At 48.4% G+C, this 10,640-nt stretch overlaps 1 protein-coding gene across 2 annotated transcripts in view; it reads right to left on the bottom strand.

Annotated features, from left to right (window-relative positions):
- The window catches only part of Ttc12 (tetratricopeptide repeat domain 12), a 33,425-nt gene that overhangs the window by 1,796 nt on the left and 20,989 nt on the right, over positions 1–10,640 (bottom strand). For both annotated transcript variants that reach the window (XM_013009557.1, XM_013009558.1), the window contains 7 exons: positions 9,495–9,587; positions 7,743–7,803; positions 6,937–7,074; positions 6,384–6,476; positions 5,926–5,994; positions 2,763–2,864; positions 878–977 (listed from right to left, as the gene is read on the bottom strand). In XM_013009557.1, the coding sequence (XP_012865011.1) occupies positions 878–977; positions 2,763–2,864; positions 5,926–5,994; positions 6,384–6,476; positions 6,937–7,074; positions 7,743–7,803; positions 9,495–9,587 (656 nt within the window). The remainder of the gene's footprint in view (positions 1–877; positions 978–2,762; positions 2,865–5,925; positions 5,995–6,383; positions 6,477–6,936; positions 7,075–7,742; positions 7,804–9,494; positions 9,588–10,640) is intronic.

The following is a 10,640-nucleotide window of genomic DNA, read 5'->3' as shown; positions in this document are numbered from 1 at the left end:
CTTCCTTCCTTCCTTCCTTCCTTCCTTCCTTCCTTCCTTCCTTCCTTCCTTCCCTTCCTTCCTTCCCTTCCTTCCTTCCCTCCTTCTTTTCTCTCTCTATTCCTTCCTTCCTCTCTCCCTTCTTTCTTTCCCATTTTTTTTGGGGGGGGATGGTGGTTCCTATATTGGCTATATTGGTGCTTAAACTCAGGGCTTTGTACCCTTGCTTGCTTGGATTTTTTTTTTTTTTTTTTTTTTGCTCAAGGTTGGCCCTCTACCCGTTGAACCATACCTCCAATTCCACATTTCTGGTTATTAATTGGAGTTAGGTTTCATGGCTTTTTCTGTCTGGGCTGGCTTCAAACCAGATCCTCAGATCTCAGCCTCCTGAGTATCTAGGATTATAGGTGTGAGCCACCATCACCAGAAAATCTGTCTTCTAAAAAGCCTCTCTAGCCCCCACCACGGTGAGGTGTTCTACCCAGCAGCCTGAGTGCAAAGCCCTGTGCCAGCATCTTGTATCTGCTCAGGTAGAAGGCTCCTGTCCCAGCTTGACTCGTGAAGGAGAATATTAACCGTCTGCGTGGCAGCCTAGCTGTGATGTAAGTCACCGGATGAAGATCGGCTCCGACTCTACCCTTGTTCACTGAAGGTATTTCATCTCTCTCTCCCTCTCTGAAGAAACAGAGCTATGTTGGGTCTTCAGATTGCCGAAGCTTCGACCCTGCTTTCTCTGAGCTGCCTGCCTGTATGTAACCCAAGTCTAGTGAACTGCTTTTCTGTCCAGGTAAGCGGACAACTGCGCTCGGATATTCCCGACAAGCCCCGACAAGCTCATCCAGCAGCTTCTGGGATGGGCTAGCCTCTGAGGTGGAGCCTTCATGACACGGTCACTTACTTCTGTCCAGCTTCATTATTTCCTCCCGAGCCTCGTGGAAACTGTTGGTGCAGACAGCCAGGATCTTCATGGCATAACGTGACGCGCTCTGGCCTCCTGTCTAGATTCCAGAAGGACATCAGAACACCAATACTTCCTTTTTCTTTTTTTTTTTTTGTTTTTTGGTGCCAGTACCCAGGCTTGAACTCAGGGCCTGGGCACTGTTCTTTAGGTTTGGTTTTGTTGTTGTTGTTGGTTTTTGCTCAAAGCTGTTGCCTCACCACTTGAACCACAGCTCAACTTGCAGCTTTTTGCTGGTTAATGGGAGATAAGAGTCTTAGGGACTTTCCTGCCTGGGCTGGCTTCAGTGATGCTCAGAGCTCAGCCTCTTGAGTAGTTAGGATTGCAGGCATGAGTCACAGCACCTGGCACTTTCATCTTTCTGGACCCAAAATCATAATCATAGTGAGCAAGTGTTGAGGTAGTAGTGGCTTCTTGGATGTCCAAAGGAGGACCCTACGGAGAGTAATGCCTGGAGTACAACTCACCCCCTGACGCCCGAGCCAGCCGGTACCCCAGGCAGGGATGCAGCCCTTCTATGTACACCTGACAACTCTGGAAGACTGTGAGCGGCTGGGAGACAGTGATGCTGGCAGATGCCCCAACCTCAAAAGGAGGAAGTGTCCCTGCGGTGTCGCTTCTCCTTTGTAGATGAGGGCGGGCGGAATATCTCCATCAGAGGTAACAACTGTGCAATCGTAACCTTTAAAAACATCCTGTGTGCATGTGCATATGACATGTGAAAGCATGCCACCCACAGTCTGGTTACAGAAGTTTTAGGATGTGGCCGGGCACCGGTGGCTCATGTCTGTGATCCTAGCTACTCAGGAGGCTGAGATCTGAGGATGGCAGTTTGAAGCCAGCTCAGGCAGGAAAGTCTGTGAATCTCTTATCTCCATTTAACCACCAAAAACTGAGAAATAGGGCTGTGGTTAAAGTGGAAGAGCACCAGCTTTGAGCAAAAAAAACCATGTGGGCCCTGTGTTCAAGCTCTCGTATTGGTGTGCATGCATGCACACGCGCGCACACACACACACACACACACACACACACAGCCGTAGCATGTCACTGTCCAGGCAGCAGTCTGAACTCACTCCTACTGTCCCATCCCCAGCTCTCCCCATGTTTCGGCAGCACCCCCTCTTTTTTCAGGCTCTGCTCAGCCTGGGGTTTGTGTGGACCCCACTAACATGGATGAAGAGGGCCTCACCGGACATATATATCACAAGTGGGATTCAGCAACAGCAGCCCAATAATTCACTTTGCCTTGCAAGTGAATCTAGTCACCCATTTGCATGCGCTGCACTCACTTCTTGGGGGGAAAGCCTATCATCCTTTGGTCACGTGGCAACTCCACGGTCTCTCGGTCTCATAAGTGGATTACATCTGACACACTCCTTGTAACTACATAAAGCATCATGAGTCCATGAACAAGGTAACTGGCAGGAAGTTATGCATACCATCTTAAGGACAGAGGCCATGCATCTTATAGTTGGGCTTGAAAGAGTAAGCAATTTTTTTCTTTTCTTTTCTACTTTCAGTGCTGGGAATGGAACCCAGGGCCTTGCACATTCCAGGAAAGCCTGCTACCACTGAGCTCCATCTCCAGCCGTGGCCAAACCATTTCCAAGGCTGTACCTAAAGAGCATTTCTTTTGTTGGTTATTTGCTCAGCAATCGTGGCGTTCAGATCCCCATCCGGGTGGACAGGCGGGAGAGACTGGCTATCCCGGAAGCTGGAAATGCGGTAGGGGTGACACAGTGGTACATTCACTGATCAAAGCCCATATCTGTGCTGCTCCCTGAATAAAAACGGCTGAGTTCTGGTGGGCAGAAAGTTACTTTACCTTCAGGAATTTAATCATTTTCTTCACTATTCCTGCTTTCAGAGCCTCCTGGACGATTTTCAGAGAGGAAGGAAGAGTTCGGCTTAGAACACCAGCAGCTCTCTGAGGGGAGCGGGAGGGGGAGGGGAATAATTAAATGTTTTTGTAGAAATGCAGATGACTTACAAGTTTGGTGTAGCTGAAAGCTATTATTGGTCCCCTCCTTGATTTTTATCCACCTGCTACTTGATTTGTATCCCCCACCGCCTGCCAGTACTGGGGCTTGAACCCAGGGCCTTGTGTTCTCTTATTTGGTTTTTTTACTCAAGACCGGTTCTCTCACTGCCACCACTCCACTTGTGGCTTTTTGCTGGTTCATTGGAAACAAGAGTCTCACAGACTGTCCTGCCTGGGCTGGGTTTGAACCGCAATCCTCAGATCTCAGTTCTGAATAGCTATGATTACAAGCATGAGCTGCCTGTGCCAGATTTATACTTGGATTTTAAAGTACAACAAAATAATGAAATAGTCAAGGAGCACAGAACATGTGTGGTTCCTCTTAACAAAGCTGCTAGGTAGACCACTGGGAGGGCTGCAAACATTTGCCCCAGGTGCACAGAGACCACCCAGTTTATTTCAGTGTCACACAGAAGCAGCCAGCTCCCCTCAGAAAGCAAGGTCTCCCCAGTACCTCCCAAGGCCTCCATGCCCCCAGGGCCCTCCTTAGGAGAACTGTTTCCTGCATTTGTACTTTTGGTCTTTTCATTTTCCTTTATCTTTCTGAGGCTTTGGACTTTTTTGGGTGGGGGAGGGTCCTACTTTCTGGGTGATTCCATTTACTTCTCAGCTCTCAGATTAAAAGTAATAATAATAACTAGCAGCAGTGGCACTGTGGCTCAAGTGGTAGAGTGCTAGCCTTGAGCTGAAGAAGTTAGGGACAGTACCCAGGCCCAGAGTTCAAGCCCCATGACTGACAAAATCAAAATAAAAATCCCAATAAAAATTAGCAGCTACAGTTTTCTGGGTATACTACCTTTAATCTTTCCCAAGATATAAATGGCAGTTATTTTCTTTCTTTGATTTCCTATACTTTTTTCCATTTTCATGTTTATACTTTAAAAAAATAATTTCTGAGTGTAGCTTTCTTGAAATGTCTGGTAACCCTTAGCTGTCCAATCAGTTCTTTAATTAAAAAATAGTGCAGACAGGCGCTGGTGGCTCACACCTGAATCCTAGCTACTCAGGAGGCTGAGACCTAAGGATCGAGGTTCAAAGCCAGCCGGGGCAGGAAACTCCGTGAGACTCTTATCTCCAATAAGCCACTAGAAAACCGGAAGTGTTGCTGTGGCTCAAGTGGTAGAGCGCTCACCTTGAGCTGAAGAATACAAGGAAAGCGCCCAAGCCCAGAGCTCAAGCTCCATGACCCACAAACCCCCCTCCCCAAAAAACAAAACTAAACAAACCAGTGCATCTGGGGATGCTGTGCCTACAGGAAGTTTATGAACTGGCAGAAAGACAGGTGACACCCAAGCGAGATGGTTCTATAAGGAAAAAAAATCTCTTTTCTCTGATCTTGCACTTTGTTAAGAGAAGTAAATACATGCAGGACTTAAATCCATTGCAAAAGCCCTAATACAGTGGTCTCTACAATTCCTTTTTCAATGTTCTAAATAAAGTCTATTTTACTGTGCTTCCAAAAAGAAAAAGAAAGACGAACAGCTGGACATGGTGGCAGGCAGGATGATTATGGTCTGAGGCGGGCCCGAGCAAAAGTGGTATATTCTATTTGAAAAACAAACTAAAGGGGAAAAAAAGAACTGAATTGGTAGAGTGCTTGTCTAGCAAATATGAGGCCCTGAGTTTAATCCCCAGTACTGAAGAAAAACAAACAAAATAACAGCTCTGATTTTATGCTTGGGGATGGATGCCTGCCTGCCACATGTACTTAGTTCCTATTCCTGGTAGCGCCTTCAGTGTCCCTGCTACCGTAAAATCTCCATCCTTCCAGGACTAGGCCACTCTGCTGCCTTCAGCCCTGCCCCCCCGTCTCTCTGTCTCTCTCTCTGTCTCTGTCTCTCTCTTTTTGCCAGTCCCGAATTATCTGAATTCAGGGCCTGAGAGCTGTTCCTAAGCTTCTTTTTGCTCAAGACTAGCGCTCTACCACTTAAGCCATAGTGCCCCTTCTGGCTTTTTCTGTGTATGTGGTGCTGAAGAATCAAACCCAGGGCTTCATGCATACAAGGCAAGCACTCTACCACTAGGCCACATTCCCAGCCCATGAAGGAATCTTTAATCTGCAAATCACAGGCGATCTCTGTCTTCCAGAAATGCATTAAAAGTACCCATTGGTGACCTCTCACCTCTCCAGTTTGTCAATGTAGATTTCCACTCTCTCTCTCCCTGATGCCTCTGTCTCCAGAGTGAGGCTGGATAAACCTGGGTATCATCATCTCATCAATCTTGTTTCCCTGAGCTGCTCTGTATGCTCTGTAGTCCTAGAATTCTGCTCCAGATGCCAGAATTCCTACTTAGGCCCGAGATGGTGGAGGGTGTGTTCTACTCAAGGGCCAGAAAAATGGAGGTGATGACTAACTAATGCATGTGAAGAATATACACTGGGTTGATGGCAAATAGTCTTTTGAATCATACCGACATTCTTCTGATGCACTGTGCTAACCACACTAGGCCAGTTTTCTTAACAAAAATGTCAGAAACCGAAGTATGAAAGTCATTCTAGTGTGCACCTCCAAAGGGGCCCCAAACAACCAGCCTCCAAGAGCACTGGTCTCAAACTTGTGGGCATAGTTTTCTGAGGACAGAAAAAAAAAATGCTAAACTAAATCCTTGGGCTGTCTAACCTGTATATAGCATCTCTTGAAGTAGGGTAAGTCAAGCAGACCACATGTATATGCTGGCTAGAATCTAGAATATACAGAAAAGGGCTTAACTAGAGTTCTTGGAGGTGAGAGGGGTCACAAGCAGGATACCAGAAGGGATATCACCCAATCTCCAAAAGCGTAGGTGAAATTTGGCATTTGTGTGCTTGTGGCATTATTCACACCATACCTGGGAGAGACAGTGGGTTTGCAGAGGTGGTGACTGCAAATAAAGTCACCAAAATGGTATTGAAAGCAAACACAAACAAGAGTAAGAACACTGAGTCTGGATATCCAGAGAGACTTACTGTCAGGATTCCTCCATCCTGGCTGTTGAGTAGAGACAGGCACTTCCTGCTTACCTCCATGGCCCATGCCTACAACCACAGAGCGGAGAAGGTGATCTTCATGTCCATGTCCTCAAGGCCTCTACTTCTGTCTTGATTTCTCCCACCTTGCTCCCTCCTCTGCCCCCCCTTCCTGTGTCGGTCTTCCCTAACTCTTGGCTGTACTCCACCAACCAAGGTCATGTTCTATTTGACTTTGTAAATGCGGTGCCCAGTACTGGACATGTGAATAGTTTTCCGAATGCACATATGATTCGTCTTGCCCTCAGCAAAGTGACAGAATGTCCTCCTTACTCCCACTGCCAGGGGTCAGGCTCATGCGTATACATTCTCTTTGTAAGTGAAAGATTCTATGCAGTAAGATGTGCTTTGTCTGTCCCAGGGATCCTGGGGGGAAGCGGGGGACAGAAATTTCATACCTCTGAGACAAAGGGGACTTGAAGACACAGGTTCATGACAAGGCCCAAGAGGGTGTATATGATATCTCGGAAGAGGTCTTCCTCACATGTGACCTTGAGAGGAAACAAGATGACCACTGATGGCTTTGATGGAGCACTTCACGGCCAGCTCTTCTTTTAGACAGGGTCTCAGATGCCCATGCTCCCCAAACGGTCAATGCTCTGGGCTTAAGTTATGGGAAGTGCTCAGAGACCAGACCAGTTCTGTGGTTAGCAGAGACACAGAAGGGTACCTTCTGTGAAGAGCTTGGTTCTGGATTTCCACTGAAGAATGGGCTGTTTGAAATGGATGATCAGGCCAGCTCCACCCAAATCCTCCACATCCCTCCAGGGTGGGTGGGAGACTTGATATAGAGGCCACAGTCCACAAAATCTATGGCTACGGAAGGCATTAAACCATTGGGGTCCCAATGCCCCAAAGAGAAAGACAGAATTTTTGGAAAAGCCATGTATTAAGAAGTCAATGCCCACAAAGAGGATAAAAGACCCATTTTGAATAGAAGAGCTAAAATACCAGGAGGCCCAAGCAGGCATCTGGGAATTTTTCGTAGGCCCACATGTGTCTCCGGGCGGCGGGCTTGGCACTGAGGTTCCCCATCATGCTGACACATTGGCAGAAGGCGGAGGTGCTGGTCAACATGGGGTCTCTCTTCTACAAGTGAATCAAGAGAAATGGAAGCCTCAGAGAGCAGGTGGAGAATGGCACACAAGTCCCTAGTATCAACCCTCACTCTCCAGAGAGCTCCCCATCACCTCGAATGGCAAAGGGGTCAGCATGGCCACAGGATGAAGGCAAGAGGCAGACCAAAAAGGGCCAACAGGACCTGGCTCAGGCCTTTCCCTTCTGAGCTCTTCTTCACAGATGTCCGCTGTTGGGGTGAGGTTGGGTCCTGGTACTTTTCCAGTTCACCAAGTCCAACACTCTCTCCAGGGAGAACTCTTGCTATCTATCCTCGGCCTCATCAGCTCAGATGGCTCAACTGTCTTCCTGCTGGGGCGGATTTCCCTTTGGGGATGGAGTGGCAGGCTGTCCTGGTGACAGCACTGCACCAGGAACCAGCTGAAGGAGATGGATCTCCTCAGTCTTCCCCTAAAGTGCGGCTCACGCGCAGCCCGCCCATATGCCGTCTCCACCTGCCCCACCTGTAGTTGTTTTGACAACTGACATCTGCATCGATTCCAGTTGTAAATAAACGATGAGTCAACCTGAGAGACAACAGGCATTCTGGGCTGCAAACTGTATTTACACAGCTCTGCCTAGGTTTCTGAGCACCTGTCATGGAGAAGGGAAGGAAAATGGGGGGCTGGGAGGCTGCTCACCAGGACACCGGTAAGCATGGGCAGAACGTCTGGAAGGCTGGCCTGGAACCAGGCTTGAAATCTGTGGAGAAAACAGCAGCCAGTATTATTTCTAAATGACACAAACTGTCACCGGGACACACAGCCTCTTGGGTAAGGTAGCAGATGGTGATAAACGGTGTCCCTCTGATCTCCAGCAGGTGTGGATCATTTTCTCTGAGGCAGCAAAACAGGAAAGAAAAGGAAAAAAGTCACTGGGTGGATGTAAAGTGGCTTTTAGATGTCTAAGTCTGGCGAATCTGCTTTGATGTCGAATGACAGACCTCGGGGGCAGCTTTGCTGGACTCTGCCAAGCTGACCTTGTGCTGGCTCCCCTCCCCTGCTCCACACCTGTGCGTCCTGTGTGCCCTGCACAGGTGGCGACCACAGTGTGAGCATGTACACTTGTCACAGCCATCAGGAGGGCCCAGATGCACACACGTCTCCATGTGCTGGTGTGGCATCCCATAGTTCCAGCCAGCTGGCCTGGCTGTGAGAACCAGCCTTTCTCTGGTGTGCAAAGGTTTCTAGGCAAAACCCCTAAAGTGCATAGGGAAAGATAAAGAACCAAGAAAATAAGATATGACGTAAAAATCACAGAGCAAGGCAAGACAAAAAAGCCAGGCGGAGATGGCTACACACAGTGCCTCTGGCAGCCCAAGAGGGTGCTACCGTGTGCTTGCTCTCAACAGTCATGCAAGGGCCTGCTTCCAGAAGCCCCCTGGATCCCAAGGTCTGTGGGTGCTCAAGTCCTAAGAGACTTATATAAAATGGGGGTTAGTATTTGCATATAACCCACATGATCATTTGTGAGTGCGTGCGTGTTGGTACTGGGGCTTGAACTCAGAGCCCGGCACTCTTGCTCTGCTTTTTTACTCAAGGCTGGTACTCTACCACTTGAGCCACAACTCTAGTTCTGCCTTTTTGCTGGTTAACTGGATGTAAAAGTCTCATAGATTTCTCTTCCTGGGCTGGCTTTAAGGTCTGATCCTCACATCTTAGCTTCCTGAGTAGCTGGGACTGCAGCATGAGCCACCAGTGCTCAGCTTCCTTGGTCCTTTTGACTTTATTCTTTATTACCATTCTTTTTACTTTGCTATTTTTTTTTTCTAAAGGAGTTCACTTTTTCCCAGACAGGCCGGGACTACCACCTTCCTAGCTGTTTCCCTGGGGCTGTGATGACAGGACAGCATTACCACGTTCAATGTTTTATTGATTGAGATGGGATCTTATGAACTTTTTGTCCTGGCTGGTTCACACTGTGATCTTCTTGATCTCAGCCTCCCAAGTAGCTATGATAATAGGGTGAGTTGTTACCCAGTCCTCTTCTATCATTAAATAACCTCTACTCTTTAGGTTACTAGATACTTAATAGCATGGTGCCATATAAATAGATGCTATACTGAATTATTTAGGGAATGACAAGGAAAACATCTCTCTATATTCAGCACAGATGTACTTTTTCAACACTTCTGATGTGCCTTTGATAGAATCCAGATAGAAAGAGCGGACTGTTTTTAGCAGTTTCTGCTCCAAACTCATGGAGGTCTGACTACCCTGTACCCAGAGGGACTAGGGTGAGTATGGACCGCAGACCTCTGGGAGACGCCACGCTCTGCTCAGGGAATCTTGTGACACTCGGGAGGAGGCTGGCCTCATCTCTCTGCACACGAGAAAGATCACCTAGTGCTTCTCAAGTGGGAACACTATCCATTTCAGGAAATAAAACATTACCTTTCTTCCAGAAACAAGTCTGTGAGCAGTCCCATGGCGGTGTTGGCCTTCTTATCTGAGAACTCGAGAAATAACAGCAGGGCCTCCAACAATCTGCAACAAACAAACCCCAACCCCATAAACACCTCAGAGTGGCCTGTCCTCAAACTCCCAGAGGCCCAGCAAAGAGACCTTTTGAGGAATCTGGGAAGGAGCAGCATCCACGGGGAGAAAAGCTAGAAGGATTGTCCAGGCAGGCTGCCCCGGAAGCCCTGCCAAGGGAACTTGGATGCTTGACCTGGGAAAACCTGGCTTCCCTTGACACTGGACAGTGGGACAGGATGCACCTTCCAAAGGCTGGACCAGGCCTCTGCTGCAGGGTGGGTAGTTTGAGGCTGGTGTATGGAGAGAGCTTCTCAGGATGTGGCTGGGCTGCCTGAGGAGGTGAGCTCTTATCTTCCTTAGTGGGACAGGGAAGCCCACCCGCAACCCCGTCCCATGACAAATGGAAGCAATGACAATCAAAGCTCTGGTTCGGACACAATGGAATCTGGGCATGCGTGCTGGAAGGTCTCTAAGCTTCTACCCATCCCCAACTTCCTCAGGAGCCTACTCCAGAATTCCTGCTGCCAGACACCATTTGCTTTAGAGTCCCTTTGGATTCCTCCTCCTCCAACCATTGAAATCTCTTGTTTTGGTGAAGGCTAATGAAGTTTCATAGCACAGAATGAGACAACAGCCCGAGAGCATTTGGATTTAGTCTTGGGAGACACAGGCAAGTCAGCTTCCTCAACCCAGGACAACGCTCCTCCAGCGACACTTATTACCTACAGAGGACAGTGTGTCCTTCCTTCCTGCTGCCGTCCCCCTGCCCTGTGGATAGAGAAGCTGTCCCTGTGGGTGGACTGTAGGTCAGAGAAGAGTTTCAGGGTACCAATGACTGCACTGTCACCCCAGTTAGAGGTGACCCTGACTCACATACCCCGAATGACTGTAAACATAGGAATCCCAGCGGCATGACACTGGTGGCTTTTCCTACTGTCAAGGCTGAGTGGCCAAAGACACTCCCCAGAACCTCTCTACTACAGAAGCAGGGGACCATCTTCCCCAGCAAGGGTGACGTGCGACACAGTTCTATCCCGCCAGAAAGGAGCAGTCAGCAGTACC

The sequence above is a fragment of the Dipodomys ordii genome, unplaced genomic scaffold (assembly GCF_000151885.1).
Source record: "Dipodomys ordii isolate 6190 unplaced genomic scaffold, Dord_2.0 Scaffold10, whole genome shotgun sequence".
Taxonomy (NCBI): Eukaryota; Metazoa; Chordata; class Mammalia; order Rodentia; family Heteromyidae; genus Dipodomys; species Dipodomys ordii.
The sequence above is the reverse complement of the archived record's forward strand: the minus strand, read 5'-3'. Positions and strand labels throughout refer to the sequence as shown.